The sequence below is a fragment of the Harmonia axyridis genome, chromosome 2, assembly GCF_914767665.1.
Source record: "Harmonia axyridis chromosome 2, icHarAxyr1.1, whole genome shotgun sequence".
Lineage (NCBI taxonomy): Eukaryota > Metazoa > Arthropoda > Insecta > Coleoptera > Coccinellidae > Harmonia > Harmonia axyridis.
This window is the reverse complement of record NC_059502.1, coordinates 32043844-32063092: the sequence shown is the minus strand read 5'-3', so window position 1 is coordinate 32063092 and position 19249 is coordinate 32043844. Positions and strand designations below refer to the sequence as shown.

The window sequence follows — 19249 nt, the reverse complement described above, 5'->3', positions numbered from 1 at the left end:
TGGGCCAAGGACATAAAGTAGTCTTGATTCTGAACGAATTTCAATTGATAATATACATATACATTTATCACCAATTATTTTTTAGACAATTAAGTGTGCTATATGCAATTATTAAAAATGAAATTTTTCACATTGAATTATTTTCCGTTGTGTACGGAATTCAAATTCAGATTTATTCAAATATTATACACATACACTTAATTTATATAATTTTTTCATACATATAATTTATTTGGGAAAAGCAATTGAATATTAATATGCTCAAATTGCCTACTGTACAGTGCATCCCATTTTGGGTGAGACAGCCAGGTTTCTCGCTTGTTATTTAAGATAGAGCCTTGCGGTTTTCACGTTCCTGTCCTACTTTTTCGTGAAACTCAAGTTGGTCTAATCAGATTTTGCATAACTGTTTCCGTTCAAGAGATACAGGGTGATTTTGGAAATTGATACTTTTCGGACCCCTCCTTTATCTCCGAAGTTATTAGAAATAATGCTGAGGTGAAAACTACGTCTGAATCAGAATTTTGCGTAGAATCCAGTGGCGTACTCAATTTTTTTTTTCGGGGTATGGTTTTGAAGATTCAACACAAACTTATGTTTTTTTTAATGGAACACCATGTGTATCATTACTTCGTTGAATTCGTTATTTTTTTCCCTTCAAAATGATATATGACACTATGCAGGTGGGATGTTCAGAAATGTTAAAAAAACACTAAAACATCAAATAAGGAAGATTTTTTGTTAATGGGCAATGGATTTCCCATAGAAAAGAAGAATCAATAATGATAACAATAATTTATAGCGATGACAGCTAGATCAGATTGGTTTTTTCCCTCCAATGCCTAATTGATAAAACAATGCTCCCAAATGCATAGTAGCCATAATAACAACAAGGATGTTTGTGTCATCAATGACCTACTACTTTTGAAAATCGAAAGTAAAAATCCTCTTATTGAAACATAGAAAATTCATGGCCCATTTACAAAAAATCATCATTATTTGACGTTTTAGTGTTTTTTTTAACATTTCTGAACATCCTACCTACATAGTATCTCATATCATTTTGAAGGGAAAAAAATAACGAATTCAACGAAGTAATGATATATAGGGTGTTCCATTGAAAAAAACATAAGTTTGTGTTGAATCTTCAAAACCATACCCCGAAAAAAAAAATTGAGTACGCCACTGGATTCTACGCAAAATTCTGATTCAGACGTAGTTTTCACCTCAGCATTATTTCTAATAACTTCGGAGATAAAGGAGGGGTCCGAAAAGTATCAATTTCCAAAATCACCCTGTATCTCTTGAACGGAAACAGTTATGCAAAATCTGATAAGACCAACTTGAGTTTCACGAAAAAGTAGGAAAGGAACGTGAAAACCGCAAGGCTCTATCTTAAATAACAAGCGAGAAACCTGGCTGTCTCAACCAAAATGGGATGCACTGTACATTTCTAAACAGTAATCGTGTCATATGGGATGAGTGTGTTGGTGTGAAAAAATTTGAAATATCTCCAATGGTTCCTGAAATATCTCTAAAATAGTTATTTATAATACAAGTGCAGAAGGCATTGATATTCTTCTTCCACGAGTTAAAAATTCAAAAACGAGCCACGAAGTGCCGAGTTTTTGAATGAACGAGTGGTAGAATGACCCTTCTGTACGAGTATTATATATTATTTTCTCTAATTCATTGCATTTTTATCGAAATTAATGAAATATTTCCATAAATATTATTTAGTGATTTTTTAATTGAAAAATGTTGGTTGGCAGAACTGATTTCTTTAAGGCAAATTGATGAATTGACAGATAAAGTCGTGGCGGAAAGTTCAGAGTACCAACATATAATAATAAAATATAACCATGAAAACTGTGCATTTCTGATATATTCTCGCACGATTTTGTTCTACAAGATGTGGAAGAATGAACGGAATAACCACAGAATTAGAGAAAAGCTTTTATCCTGTTTGATCAGGATCATCCAATTAATCACATAATCATGCTAATACCAACACTCTACATATTGTTCAACTGACAATGTCTGTAAAAATCATGTTATAGTTTGACATAACAACTATCAACTAAGTTATTTGTCAATTCTGGTTTCAGCCTACTACGTAAATCATTCACCATGTTGATATAACAATGTATTTTCATAACCATTCCATTTGAAGAGTCCTATCAGTGCATTTCCATAAATATCTAGGCTTTCTTTTTTTTTGTTTGAGTAGTAGGGTGAAGCCAGAATTGTCAAATAACTTTGTTGACAGTTGTTATGTGAAACCATCACTTGAGTTTTTAAATTATATAGAATATTTTCTACAGACATTGCCAGTTGTACGCTATGTAGAGTGTATGATTATGTAACTAATAGGCCGTAACTTATCAAAGAGGAAAAAGGTTTTTACAAAATTAAGTGATTAAGTTTCACGTAACAATTAACGAAGTAAAAAGTATTTGAGAATTGTGGCACCAGCCTACTACTTGAACAGAAAAATAAAAAGGAAGTTCAAATTTGTAAGCTAGACTCGATGTTTTTGTAGAGTGTGATACATTGTAGAGCCTCATAAGAAGAACTAATATGGAGCCCATACAAAAAAATTGACTATCGCGTCTCTGAAATAATGAAACATAGAAAAAAATCCGACGATACCATTAGAATCTTTATGTTGCATAATGGTTACAAACCGAGTTTAGTGAAGTTTTCTCCAGAAACAAAAAATTAATGATACAGAAAAAAAGGAAATCTCAATTTTTAGTTCTTTCGCCATATATTATCTCGGGAACCATTGGAGATATTTTGGATCTGTTAACACCAACACACTGATCCCTAAATAACGCTACTTTTTTGTGATTTAAGTCACCCTGTATTTCTAACGGATTTCGATATCCCTCTAGTGTTCCTCTGAATAGTTCTAACCCTGTATATATCTACTGTGAAATTACTTTTGGTTTTTCATTACATGCCATTACTTTCTACTCTGGAGAAGAAGATGTTCTAGATACCTACTAACTTAAACACGACACTCTTCACTAAACGAAGGAAGTATGGAGTCGAGACAAATTGTTTGAAAAATTATATCGACTGAACCCAATTCTGTTGAATTGTTGAAAAAATTAGGGAATGTATTGAATTTGTGCAACGTAACCTGAATAATTTCAAATTCGCCATCGATAACTATCCTCAATAAAATTTCAAAGCTCCATTCCAATTCCTCTTCAATTTCTGAGATTTCACAGAAGACACCTTTACCTGTTGCCTTGGGTGGTGGTGAACCACACAACATTAAGAACTATTATTATATTATCAAATCGTCATTTTACGATTTTTTCGAAAAAACCTCAATTCAGGAGATTCAACGTAGATAATCAATTTTACGAGCACACAAAAATTTCTTACCCGATGGAATTTTTTGAATGATCAATTCCTGGTAAGAATATGTATAATGAATCAAAGTAATCTTCACAATGAAATAATTCAATATTGAAGACAACGTAGAACATATTTTAAATCAGTTGTGATTTACTCAGATGTCAGGGTTGTCGGTGATTCTATCTATAGATAAGGAGTTCTGATGACTTGATCCTGCTGAAATTCGGCATTTCAGTGATTATTTTATCAAATACAAACTATATTCAACCCAGTGCTATATGTTGTAACGAAAATTTTTGGCATCTTTTAATATTCTGCTTGAATTTTCTATGGTTCTGATGATGTGGTCAACCCCAGATTTTATTGAAGCTTAAAATTGTAATTTTATCTACATGCAAATTCTCAACAAAGTCGAATCAGATCGAGTGTTTTTTCGATATGTTTCTTGGATTCTTTTTTGATTTTGGTAATTCGATCGACATTATATTTCGAATGGAGTTTCAAACTGTAATTCGTCATATAAATGCAATATTTTATCTCCATGCAACCTCGTTATTATGAGTAAAACAAAATTTCGAATGTCCATATTTACAAAATCTCTGATTTATTTTCGTACATCAATATCCATTAAATTATAAGTTTTCAGTTCTTTCCGTTCGAAAGTTATCATATAACATATAACATATAACAGTCGGTATAACATTATTGGGTTTGAGAACAGATCATCAGTACCTCATCATTCGAGACCATTCCTGGTCCAGAATTTGAAAATTACATACATCGTAACGAAATAAGAGAACAACCACATAAAAAAACGAACAAAGCATTCAATTGAATGATATTAATCAAAAACAATTATGAGTGTACTTTGCAATAAAAGATAAGGGTTTGATTCATATACAGCCTGGATATTCTTAACTATATTCATTGGAATTTCCACATAAATATTGTTTCAAGCTATACAGGGTATGGATCAAGTGGAAAACAACACTCATTACCCAGTTATTGAATATTCAAGCAAAACTCCAATTTTAGTATTCATTCATTATTTCGATTAACTACCTTATCCCATAAAATGTTTACTTATGACGTCATTCATTTTTACAGAGTGACGTATATATTTTTTGGAATGATTACCCCAAGTTTTTTTCGCTGATTCACTAGATTATGCAAGTACCTAATACGCCAAATAATTTAGAAAAGTTACGGCACAGAATTCGCGCTGAAGTGGAGCAGATCACTCTTGAAGTCCTTATGTGAAGTGTGAGATGTAAATGTGTTTGCACGGTGAGCGCCAAATGACTAACCGAGTAAAATTTGAACATTTGCGCTGTATTTCGTTCGTTTTTGGGTTAAATGAAGATTTTTTCCATTAAAGTTTCATTTATAACTCTCACAGTAAATGTGTTATTTTTTCAAGAAAAATTTATTTACGCTACTAATTTTTTTACACCATCAATCTGTAAGTATGAAAAATCAGCAAAATAAATAGGGGCAATAATTTAAAGCAGTATGATGCCATTGTGTAAAAATTAAACACGTCATGAGTATTTTTTTCCATTATCAAAAAATGAAATTGACCTGACCAAGCGTTTTGCTTAATGAAAATATTCAATATCGGAGTTGAATTTTGTTCCTTACTTTACCACACATAGTATTATGTACTCGGACCAGCACCAAATTTTGCAAAGATTGCTTATAATTGTCGTTTATAACAGTGTAATTTAAATTCACTCCCGCAAATTCTTTCAATTAATTTTTCATCTGATCTTCATTGAACAAATGTTGACGTATTCACTCAAGGAACATATCAGGTTCGAAAATAGAATATAGCCTCGTTTAAAATGATCAGTTCGATTGAACGTTACAGCTTCGTCGATGTTTTATGAGTTTATTTTGAATTTTTCATATTTCCTTGACTCATTATTTTAGATCACTCCCAAACAGGATATAACTTCAAATATAATCAATAATGTATAGAAAGAAATATAAGTCCCGACTAAATTGCGAATATTTTCATTGAATCCCATTTTTTTCAAGATGATATGCTTTTTTAAGTATATAAAGACTACTGAGACAATATATCCTTTATTTAGTGCTTCCAATATTTCATTTATTGAGTCTGTAGGCGCTCATAAAGGGCCACTATTATTTATGAATTCCATAATTTTATTTTTCAATATTATTTCAATTATCTTTGTAAAAGAACTAACTACTGTAATAGACCTCTAATATTATGTCAGCGTAAGTTTTGAATAAAGTTTGTATTTTAAGATTTTCAAGCTCTTCAGGAAATATTTTAGTTATAAACATTTTATATCTTCTGACTTTCACGAAAAATCTTTGTAGAGTTAATATGTCTGTAATCGTTACTCAATCATAGCCCGGGCCCCGGATCAGAATTCTTATTCAGACCTTTCATAACAACAAGAACATTTGTTTCATCTATTGTATAGAATACAATATTTACTTCATCAAATTTATATTATGCATTATTGCCTTGAGGATTGCGTTTTTCATACGTTCAACTACATTTTCTCCAATCTTTGGAGAATATTCGTTCATTATACACACAATTTCATTTTTGTCATTGATATATTAGCTTCAACCATTACGTTTTAGTATTACTTAGTCTTTTTATCTGTTATAAAGTCATTGATTCACATGGTATTCATGTTTTCCCCTTATTCCGTTTGTTTTTTTGCTCTTTATTTATCTGAATGATATTTCCTATTATTTTTACAGATTCACTCTTCTTTTTGGAAACATTATGTAGGCTTCTTAGTTGTTTGAAGGTGGATATTTTCTTCTTACCCAATTGTTTTTCATACAACAATTGATTTATTTCTTCTAATATATTGTATTTCATATTCAAATTTGATTTTATTCACTGTGATTTTATATCTTTTTTATTTTGATAATTATCTTATTCTGATCAGAGAGAGTGAACCTTCATAGATTCTATATCTTGAGTTTGATTTGTTTTATATTTCTTGTTTGACCAATTAATTCTTAACGAACTACCATATCAACAAAACAAGGCTTTATTCACACATGGTCAACAACCAAAGTCCTTCAGCTGCTACCATATCATTTCGTGCTATTTTAGGTTTTATCTAATAAAATTCATTTTGAAATTACCATTTAATATAATGTTATTGAAAAAAGTTATTAATATTATTTCTGGAAATTTTCAAAATCAACAAATTTATAAAAAGAAGGTTTGAAAATGTACTTTTATATTATTCAACCCCACTTCTACACATATCCAACCAAATTATTCTCTCCTTTAGAATTTTCGATTTTCCTGAATTGAATTATTCATCTGAATTGCTCCTTGTTATACCTTAAGAAGGAAACATTGAGGACAAACCTCTAAATTAAGATTGATTCTTTCACAATCGAAAAGGTCAATTGATGTATATATTTAAGGTTTTCCTGTTTCGATTTTACGGAAATGGAAAATCACTAGTACTCGAAATATAAACGATCCAAGCAAGAATTATATCAATATTGGAAAAGAATATTTTTTTTCGGGAAATTAATGTGGCATTAGATAATTATCAAGGTGAACACTATAGCGATAAGCCATAGACTCATAAGTATTATGGATGAATAAAATTAAATCCATTATTTAGTCACAGTGTCTGTAGTTTTCGAATTTTCTGACGGATATGGTGTTAAACAATAAGCTTCGACTCGTTGATGACGATTTCATTGTCAAATTCGATTGTGTCTGTCCATCCGTGTAATCGTACGGCCATCCGTCCGTACAAACGAATTATCATTTTTCATTTATTTAGCGACGATACCATCCTACAGCCGAAGCCAATTACAGAATGAGGAAAAAATACAAAATTACAAAAACAATACGAAAACTGCTTCTTATAGAAATCGCGACTATAAAACAGCACATTTTATATCAAATTTTGTACAGCAAAAAATGTCCAAAACATCCTGAATATTGCAAAAATCTTAACACATTTTGAGCAGTTTTTATGAAAATCAGAAATTTCAGAAAAAAATAAAATCGAAAAAATTTATTTCGAATATTTCTCTCCTGTCAAAACTTCTATGTAAATGGAGTGGAATTATCGAAAATTACAGTGAATATTTCCCTCCTGTCAAAAATTCTATGTAGATGAAATGCGATTATCGAAAATTACAGCGAATATTTCCCTCCTGTCAAAAATTCTATGTAAATGGAGAACAATTATCGAAAATTACAGCGTTAATTGCATTGTAGGAAGCGAAACAGCCCTGCGATAATTGTTTTGTTCATAGAAGCATAGTTTCTATGCATCTTACACAGTTTAAATCTATGGCATCTATGGAATCTATGTCACTTTGACAAGTTAACAGTTTATTCGGGAAATATTCCCCTGAGTTACACCCGCGCATCAAAATGACCGGATAATTTCGCATTCCAGCGTGTTTTCTTTGAAAATCTGCATTAAATTTACCGATAATTTTGCATAACAGCATGTTGTCATGAAAACTGCATCATTTTCATTTTTGGAGGAAGAGCCCGACACCGAAGGTGGAGGGAGAACTTCAGAACGCCTGAAATTATCGCTTTGCGATCTTCAGATTTTTTCATGCCAATTTGATGGAACTTCTGTTTCTGTTAAGAAAATCCTATCATTACATTCGAAATTTCGGAGTAAAACGACACAATGAACCTCTGACTTAGCGCCCCCTATCGATATATTCAATTCCTTTACAAATATGTTCTAGGTGAATAACAAAATGTTAAAATGTAAATAAAAAGTATTATAAAATGAAGAAAAAAATTTTTCTCGGAACTTTTTACGATTAAATTTTGTCTAAATTTTTTTTGAAATTTTAAAATAATCTCTGACTTAGGTACTGAATTTCGGCATATCAGCGGTCAAATGAATTCAAATATAATGTCATAAAGTAATATTGCATAATATTGAAAATATCTATGAGAAAAATTTATGTATTATGTTGTGGAAGTCAATATTTTCATTCCTTTCAATAATTAATAGTTGAATTATTAGACCGCACGTACCTATAGCTACGTGAAATGAAATTGCAATATTGTTTTTCACACTTTATCAACTGAAACTGAAATACTGGGATGGAAGGTGGCATGAAAGCAATAATCACTGAATATTTCTATTCGACATGCGTATATTCATTTTATATTTTTCAAAACAATATTTGCATCATATACCAAATCAGCAGAAGCGTGAATTTCAGCTGAATGAAATGAACATATTCGTTATCAACATCAACCGATTAAAAGCAACGATATACCACCGAACAGTTTAATTTCTGTTGTAGAAATAAATAACACTACAGAGCATGTGAAAATATGCATAGTTTTTTTTGATTGAGGAAAAAAAATGATGGCAGAGATTTATTGATTTTGAACATTTTGATTTCTCAGCAGACTATGTTTTATAGGTTATATTTCAGTTCAACTACTTTCTCAAGCACGGAATTTTCATTTGCATTCAGTTCTGACAGTGGCGGAGCTGAGGACGGGAGAACCCGTACAATTCATGAACTCTTTATGAAAAAGGGCGTATTTTAATACACGTTAATGATACGCGGGATATTGATAATACTCCGTACTCGAAATTTCAGCTTTCTAGGATTCCATGTACCGAAGTGATGAACGTTCAATTGAAGCTATGTTTTATCGAAGTTGAGATTTTTTATATGAGTGGCAACATCGCAGCGCTAAAAATATTTTTAGATCGATAGAGCAGAGTTTCCTATCCAGGAAACCAAATTTTCCATGAAATAGTTATTTCGTGAAAGTCTAAGGTATCAACGACCGTGGCCCACCCTGTAAATGTAAAAAACCCCAACAAAATATTGCTCTTTTGTCAGCCCTACAACTCGATGAGTATCATGGAAAAACATGTCAACACCAAATTAAAAAGAAGCAGTCCGACAAAATAATCAGCGGAATATGTCAATGGGTCCTTTTAAATAATTTGCCGGAAGTGTTGAGCAAGTTCTTTTTGCTCCGAATGCGCAAAGTACAAGATCAAACAAAAGCTATTAAGAAGTTCGAATCCGTTCTGAACCTCTCTACTTGGGCAAATAATCTCCGGGTTAACATCGAAATCCAAAAAGAAGATATAAACCTTTCATATTCTGTCTCCTTAATGAATGGCCTGATAAAAACTTAACGAAAAAAGAGAACATTAGATAGAATACTGGATACAAGAAGCTGATCCAGTAGCTGAGAAACTCAATGTAGACGCCATTTTACCAATTAAGGGAATTCCGAGGTCCAAAAAACAGTTCGATGGGATGTGTGATGATGAATCAAGAACACTTCGACTCTTTCTGAATGGTGGTGAAATCTGAAATATGTCAAAAGGAGTACTTCCGAAACATGGATCAAATCTGTGAATCTGTGAAAATATGATTCTTGTCAGGAACTCAACGTTTTTAAAGAGCAAATTTCACTTTGATTTGGGAATTTTGGTTTACGCCTTTAATATCTTACAATAAAACTACATTCATTATTTGTAGGTTCATTTGCCAATATTTTTATTGCATTGCAATTTACTCTACGATCCCTACTAGATCGGGTAAGCTGCGAGCGAAGTTTAGGCAAACTTGAGATTATCAAAAATTATATTCGGTCATCGAGAAGCCAAAATCCTTAATCGAACCTCGCAATATGAGACATAAAAATCGAACTGATCATGAGATCAATTATGACAAGGCCATAGATTCGTTTGCACAACAAAGGACTCAAAGAGTGTGAAAATCTGGGATAAGATATTCACCACTATCGTTTTCACGAAATGAAAATGATGAAGATTTACAATTAGAATTAAATAACCCCAGAAACAGTTGTTTGAAAGTTCCTACCTTAATGTTTCCAATTCTGCTCTCCGACGTTGAATATGATGCTTCCATAGAAGTAATACCTATTAGATTAGGGATGAAGAATTGAAAGGATATCAATATTACTTCCTATCCAATTCAGAAGATGATGAAATTCTTTAAACAAAAATTCACTCATATTTAAAATGATGATATAAAACACTAATGGTTTCAGATGAAGATGAAAAAATATTTTCTCAGATTGATATGAAATAATTTAGTTATTTGACAGTGATAATCAGCGTAAGACCGGTGTGAAGTTATCCATACATCCACAAGTACACTCCGAGGCAAAAGTAGGGTGCAAGCAAAAACGCTATTTATGATTTTCAATATGGAAATGGCTTGTAATTTATTATTTGAATGAAGCAATATAAACTTTTGATAATTTTTTCTTCTTCATGAACATTTTAGAGATACGGAGAGTATCTTCTTGTGGATATGGATTACTTCACACCAGTTACGCCCATGCTCTTAAGACACGATTTATCCTATACGAGATTTCCCTTCCTATCGTCTATTCACAGTTAGGAAGTTTGAACTAGCGTATTTCGCTAAGCCCTGGTAGCTCACAAATTACATAAGACCGTCGAAGTAGAGCAGCTACCGCCTACGGAATATTTGCTCAATGCTGAATTTCCCATGAAAAAGAAATGAGTGCGAATTATCGGCAGTCACAGTGGAAACCCGAGATTTTAAGAACGTACTCATCAAATTTTCAAGCTAACGATTCCATTGTGGGTGACCTGGTTCGTTTCCAAATGGCAGCGAATTTTGCGTTCGTATTATACATGGTGAATAGAGTGAAAAAGGAATGGTATTACGGTTCAAATAATCCTGCAGGGTTCGTTTTGATGGCGCCGGGGAAGTTGCATGGTTTCCTTGATATACTAACTGACAAAGAAACTGCAACACCCAGAAGGAGCTGTTTAAATTTTAATTTTTTTTTGTAAATCACAACCCTCATTGAAATGTTGGTATGATAGATTCAATGCGATGTGAATAACAATGAATAATAATAATAATAAATATACAAGATCGATCCAATTACATTAAACTTTCTGAAGTATGCAATGTGCAACTGGAGAACGAATATCGAACTCTCTACGGCGAACATAACTACTAAAGAGATTCCAATAAAAAGGGGAATTTTCCAAGGAGATTCATTGAGTCCCTTATGGTTCTGCTTGGCGCTGAACCCTCTTTCTAAACAACTGAAGGCTACTGAAAAAGATTTCAATGTCAAAGGAAATAGAACTACTATTGCACTCAATCCTTTGCTATACATGGATGACCTAAAACTTATAACAGGCAACAAAAACCACTTGCAAATTATGGTCAAACTGGTGGAAAATTTTTCGAAAGACGTGGGGATGAAATTCGGATTGGACAAGTGTCGTACTATTAGTGTAGTGCGTGGAAAAATCCAAGATGAACCGATAGCTCTCTCCAATGGACAAGATATAGAAGCAATGAAATCGGACGATCTTCATAAATACCTAGGAATGAAACAAAACCGACGAATAAACCATCAAAGAAGGAAGACTTAACAACTGAGTTCATTAGGAGAATCAACAAAATTTTAAAAACAAACCTCAACAGCAAGAACATGACGAGAGCTATCAATACATATGCATGTTCAATTCTTACATACTCTTTCGGTATCATTCCATGGACCAAAACAGATATAGAAAACCTGCAACGCAAAATGAGAACCTTGATGACGAAAGCACACAAGCACCATCCGAAAAGTAGCATTGAGAGGACGACACTGCCGAGGAGGCAGAGGTCTGCTAGACATCATGGAACTTGCCCATGGGCAAATTGAATGCCTACGAACATACTTCAAAGACAAATTAGGCATGTCAGAGATCTACAAAGAACTGTGTGAAGCAGACGAATCAACACCTTTACAACTGCACAAGGAGCAATTGTCATACAACCACCAGACAATCCAAGAAAAACTGCAAAGATGGAGAGAAAAGCCCCTACATGGACGACATTTCAACGAGGTGAACCAGGATCATGTCGACATTGAAGCGTCGAAGGCAATTTCTATATCACGTTGAATGCCTAATTGAATTTCTCTATTAAGTTTCCTAATCACCGAAATATTTTTTCAGAACTAGTCACTTGGTATTTTAATTCATATTTCCATGTCTTATTCAATACCAGAAAATTTGCAAACAATGGTAAAGGGTGCGTCACAATTAGTTTTCACATTTCAGAGGGTTTGAAATACGTGTGAAATATTGAAAAAATGAATTATTCACCCGAAATGTTATAAACCTATACAAACTGACAAAGAAAATGCAACACCCAGAATTTTAATTTATTTTTGGTAAAACAAAGATAGTATAGCAAGGAGTAAATGATTGAAATTCGGAGAAAGAACGAAGGGTTTACAATTTTTTTAATAAATTTGTTAGTAATCTGTTTGTCCACCGCGATTATCTATACACACCTCAACACGTCTCGGCATTGATGCAAGAAGACGGTCTATTTCTTCTTGAGGGATACTATCACAAGCTACCTGTACTTCATGTCTCAGAGCCGCCAAAGTTCGTAGGGACTGGGGTAAATTTTCAAGCCTTCTACCTATGATGTTACAAACATGCTCTATGGGCGAAAGATTGGGGGATCTGGGCGGCTATGGCAAAATATTTACATGGGGTCGCTTCGAAAAAGTTCAAACTAACTCTAGCAAAATGAGGTCGAGCATTATCTTGCTGAAATATTGAATTCTCGAGCCGGTTAAGGTAAGGAAGAATATATGGCTCCACTATTTCTTGAAGCGCAGTCATGTTACCTCGATTAAGGACTAAAAGTGACCTACTTGCATGTGCAATAACACCCCATACCATAACGCCTACTGTCCGCTGTACATGACGCTCAACATCAAACTGAGGTTCGCGTCTTTCTCCCCGATGCCGTCTAACCCTTCTTCGGCCATCATGTGCACCCAAGGATAATCGAGATTCATCAGAAAAACGACCTAATGCCGTTCCACATTCCAATGTTGACGTTCTCTGCACCACTGTAATCGTTTCCAACGATGCTCAACCGTCAGAGGTAACACAAGATGGGGTTGATGCAGTCCAAAAGACCTTATCCGGCGGTAAACCGTTCGGACAGTTACAGGATGGCCTTGTTCTCCTAACCGTTCATCAGCCAAAGATTGAGTTGTCGCAAATCGGTCTCTAATGACCAAAAGTCTTAGACATCGATCTTGAACTTCATTTGTGCCCCTCCGACGTCCGGTGCCTACTCTTCTTCTGTTTTGGGCATTATCAAACCACGCTTGACAACATCTCATAACAGTAGCTGGATTTCTGTTCATGGGGTTAGCGATTTTTCGAAATGCCAACCCCGCCTCACGTAGACCAATAATTCGACCACTTTTATATTCACTTATGTAGCTGGCGATGAATTCGGCGTAAACGTGCTCTAGGCATTTTAACAATAACTAAACATCGACTTTGGATTTCCTCGAACAGCTGGTTTGTTGTAAAAAACGACTACAATATTTAAGTGACAAATTTCTTTTACATGAAAAAACTTTCACGTTTAATTTTCTCCGAATTCAATCATTTACTCCTTGTTATATTATCTATTCAAATTCAAACAGCTCCTTCTGAGTGTTCCAGTTTCTTTGTCAGTTAGTATTTTCACAGTCGATAATAGTTTTAAACAATAAACAATTTAAAAGCCTCACAAAGTAAATTTAATTAGAAATTCATTAAAAAATGGTAAAAAGTGTCTTGACATGCAGTCATGAATACTCTCATTATTCCTATAAATAATATAGGGCTTTTCAAATTGAGTTTCACCTCTGTAACACACTTCGAACCTCCAATGCGCCCATTATAGATATTATTTGACAGATGGAGATTTGCCATTCATAAATATGGAATCGTATACGTGCAACAACATATTGAGATTATTGAATTATGTTATGAAAATGATCGTTCTGTGAGAAATGTATTACGCAAATTACACGATGTTAATGGACGTCAGTATTTTCGTCCTGATCGTCCAAAACAAAATATTGGCTCTGTGTGAATGATAGTATTGCAACTATTTTAACACGTCAAAGTTGAGGGGTTCATAACAAACGGGACTTTCTGAGTAAAATGTATGGCGTATTATGCACAAATATTTAGCGCGGAAGGCCTACAAAGTTCGATTAACATAAGAATTCCTGTCAAAAGATCATTCCATGCATCGGAGCTTTGACAATTGGATATTGGAACAAAACGACGATTCTTCAAAAAAAGTCTTTTTGGACGGAATACATTTCTAGATCGGTGGCTACGTTAATAAACCAAACTTAAACTTCTTTCTTTAGGGCTTTGTGAAAGTACAGGTGTTCAAACAAAAATAATCCTGGAAATGCTAATGCATTGAAAACAGGAATTATTCGATTTATTGGTGAGATAGAGCGGTAACTATGCCAGAATGTGATTGATAATTTCAATAAAAGAATCGGCTACTGTATAGGCACAAGTTGTGGTCGTATGGGAGATATGAGAATAGTGTAAATGGCAAACAATTTCTCGAGCATTTTCTTTAAGAAATAAATAAGAACTCTTTAAGTTTCAATTTGAATTTTTTGTCTTTTGATTACATATTGAATTTCGAAAACTCAATTTGGAACACCCTTCAAAAATTCAGTATTGATGAATGAACAGCACCCAGGCCTTGGGATATGTATTTTGGAATATCGCATCAATATATTACTTCCTAGAAATTAAATCTTCGGATAGTGTTAACTGATACGAATCCATGGTAGACGCATCAAGTTGATAACACATTATTTTTATTGTTTTCTATTTTCATTATAACAGGATATATAAATGTTCTGCATATCAGGTTTTTGAGAGAAAAAAAATTCACTAATGCTGTGGAAAATCGGTTCATTCTGTCATATCTTCTAGAACACGTTCTCAAACAGCAACAAAATTGTATGGAAATATCTCAGTTATACATAAATTACATGGTTATATTTCATTATCAAATGACATGTTGGTACACGTATCTTTCCTATCACTGATTTATCTATCACATATCAGTCAAATTTGCGATACAGAAAAAGATTTGCCAACCAAGATTTTTCTCTATCACTAAACGATATTCATGGAAATATTCCATTAATTTCAATGAAAATTCAGTGAATCAGATGAAATGATGTATAATACTCGTTCAGAAGGCTTATTGTAACACTCGATCATTCAGAAACTCGCCACATCGTGACCCATTTTTGAATTTTGAATTCGTGGAAGAACATCAATGCCACACTTGTATTATAAATCACTATTTTTTGATACGAGAATAATATACTACAGAAAATCTTTTCTCAATAATATCTTGGTGTCCGCGTATGCAGAACATGTAATGACGATAAAAACTATTTTGAAGGAAATTTCAAATTTTACATAGAGGAATTGAAAGTCTGAAGTTGAACTCATTAGAAAGTTAAGGGATGAATCGTCTGAGGATTATATAGTGAATGAAGGAAACAAAGTTATCCAATTCACCTCTGTTGAGTGTATTCAGCTTGAAGTCTAGTTGGTGTTTCCACGGGTAATAAATTTTCAAATTTACATATTAATCTAAAATTAATAATTACATTACACCATGCTCAATTTTCGGGGAACCGAATAGCCTAAGATTTATTGAATCTTGTGTGCTTATAGCATTACCCACAGTCAACGCGAGTGCTGAAAGTAACTAAAAAATGATTAATATGAATGAAACGAAACTTGAGGGATTGAGTAGAAAGGAAACTTACATCTAAAGTCATTTAAATAGTGAGTGTTTCCAATTCTCGAGCTAGCTGCTTGAGAACATTTGAAGGACTAAAAATGTATACAGACAGGGTGACTCACCGCGATGGCCATTTATGGAAAACTATAATCATAATTTTGTGCTAAAAATTGCAGGTTGAGGTTTGAGACAATTTTGTCTCAAAAACCTCAAAAAAGTGATAGATATGAATCTATCACTGAATAGCTTGTTTGATGACAATTTCAGCAATATGCCATGCTTTTGGTGAAAATTCAACGGTTCATGTGTTAATGGAATTCTTATGGAAAAAATGGGGGTAACGAGGACTCAATTTTTGTTTTAATACTTCTGCAGAAAATGCTAGTGATTCGGAGGTTGCGGGTTCGAATCCGGCTCGAGGGCGTTCTTTTTCCGGAATTAAAATATTGTCTGATATCCATCAAATAATATGCAAGTATGATGTTATAATATATTATATTGATTCATTATTTACCCTGTTCACTTACCTTACACACCTTACAGTTATAATATATTGAGTGTGTCATTTGAAATAATGGAGTAGTAGTCTGTTTCCGTTATTACCGAAAGTGGTAGAAATCTGAAAATGTTCAGGGGAGAAAGATCATTGTCTTGAAATCAATTCAAATTTTAAAATACAATTCGGCATGATATTTTATCAATCTTGTGGCCGCTCTCTAGCAATTTTGATATATAGATTATTTCAATTTTTTAATATATTCATCGGGAATTGTCAAACGCTAAGTTTATATAGAACCTATTATTATTATGTTTTCCAGAGATGAGTTGAAATTTATCGGTTCAGAAGTTGTAATGATGTTCTGTAGGTAGTTACCTGACTAATGTGTAATTTTTAATTTCAGTATGCAGTTTTGTTGTACACAAACGTTGCCACGAGTATGTTACCTTCAAGTGTCCTGGAGTCGACAAAGGCGCCGATTCAGACGTAAGTATATTTATTTTTTATGCAACCGTTCTCAACCAGCTTCTATTTTCATTTTGGAAAATCACAAGTGCGGAAATTAAATATTTGCTTCATTATTACACCTTAAAGGTCAAATATGAATTCAAATAATCTGTTCACTTGAGTATTTTGAATTATAAATTCTCATACATGAATATGCATGAGAAAACATTTAGAACGAAATGTTGTGTTTTACCTAGCTAGCAACGAATCAATGATATTTTTGAAGGTATCAAAGTATATATTATAGCAGTCTCTAGGTCTATTTCATTGGACTTCAGTTAGAATAAATGCGACGAATATATTTGTTTGAATAGTATACCTATACCTACTTCTTTTACATTCCAGATTTTAATTTTCAATTCAGCTTAAAAATTCTTGAGTGTATTTTAATGCTAATCATTTCGAAATGAAGAAGTGCTTATTAAAATATTCCATTTCAATTTACTTCTTCTTCATGTCGAAGTAATAAACAAATATACGACGACGAATTTATCTACTTCGGCTAATCAAATGGGTTTCAAATAGCCTATAATGATGTGTTCACATCGCAATTAAGCTACACTCGAAGCAGCATGAGTTTATTCTGTCGTAATGTTTCATGATACAAGCTCTATTAATTAGTTTCTCAATATTTTAAAAATTGCTGCTGTAATCGGAATAAACACAACCAATTTTTGTTTTAACATCATCCTTCTGTATTAACGAACCGTTTCAATAAAAAAAGCTTGCCGTCAACAGAGAAATGTGTAGGCTTGCATATTTTTGTGTCTTATTTGGATTAAATTTAACCTCACTTCTTTAATGACCTAAGTTCAACCCGGCTCTACGTCTAGAGTTTTTAACTTTTGGTTATCTGACGTCATGTTATATAACCAACAATGATAATAATAAAATAAATGATTTGTACTTCAAGTATTCACTTATAGAATTTGATAAAACGTTTTCGGCTAAACAGCCATCTTCAGTACCACTAAAAACAAAACAAAGAGCAACAATTCGAGACCTCAGTATGTCAGCCACTTACTCGTCAAAAATACTTTGTTTCTACCATCAAAGCGAAGAGACATAACATAAGTTCTCGAAAATGTTGATGCGAAGGATGCAAAAGCACTTTGTTCAAAATGAAAATACGAAGGAAACATAACCTACGGGAAGGATGTCCTCAGTCTGAGAATCGGGCGACCAGCTGAGTATAAACAAACAACAAAACAGTAACGAGGAATAACAAAATATGAAACGATGTATGAACTGATTGTGTCAACGAATAAAAACTCAAATTATAGCCAAAAAACTAACAAAATAGAGGTATTAAGAATAGGCGAAAAAAGACACAGCAAACAGGTAGGTAGCACACAGTATATGCTTCAAAAGTAATTACAATCTCTTGAACAAGGGGATGTAGTTTTCGTTCAAATTTACAATGACCAAAGCCGTTTGAATGCAATTGGTTATTGTTGTTTGGTGTTGTTACCAATGATGACCAGGTTATTCGCTTGAAATCGGTTATGGTTCATGTTTCACACCATGCCGATTTGGTTACTTTCATTGACTATAGCTATCACTTCTTCAATATCTTTCTTATGATTCGCAATAACCAGTGAACCAGGTGGATTAATGAAATGTGTATTTCACCCGATTTTAGTCCGTTGTGTAACTGATGTTTTCTTCTTATTTGGTAGAAGTATATTCAAAATCACTTGAATAGGCCAGAATATTTCTTATATTGAAAAGTTACCAGAAATTCATTACGAATCTCGGTCAGCAGGGAACATATCGTCTTACCAGTCCTTTTGAACAGAACTCAATGAGTATTTCACTCGATTTTTGTTCGTTGTGTAACTGATGTTTTTTTTTATTTGGATGAAGTATATTCAAACTCACTTGAGTAGGCAGAATATTTCTTATATCCAAGAAAAATTTATAAGGAATCTCGGTCAGCAGGGAATATATGGTCTTAACAGTCCTTATGGACTGTAACCCAGTAACCAGTAACCTAGTTGATCGTCATATGAAATATTAAGGATAAGTCGATTTGGTCATTGCCCGAAATGGTACACCTGCGGTCGCGTGGCATCTCGAGAACTGGTTTGGAAAGTTTTGAAGTGCCGTTAAAATAGTATACAGGGTGTTTTCTAACTGAATGTCAATATTTAAGGGGGGTGATTTTTGAGCCCATTTCAAGAAAAAAACTTCATATGAACATATGTCATGAACGTCTTACCTGTT

At 33.3% G+C, this 19249-nt stretch overlaps 1 protein-coding gene across 1 annotated transcript in view; it reads left to right on the top strand.

Moving 5' to 3' along the window:
- The window catches only part of LOC123674280 (protein kinase C, brain isozyme), a 143290-nt gene that overhangs the window by 35531 nt on the left and 88510 nt on the right, over positions 1-19249 (top strand). Inside the window, exon 3 of the mRNA XM_045609273.1 lies at positions 16920-17002. Coding sequence (XP_045465229.1) covers positions 16920-17002 — 83 coding nt within the window. The remainder of the gene's footprint in view (positions 1-16919; positions 17003-19249) is intronic.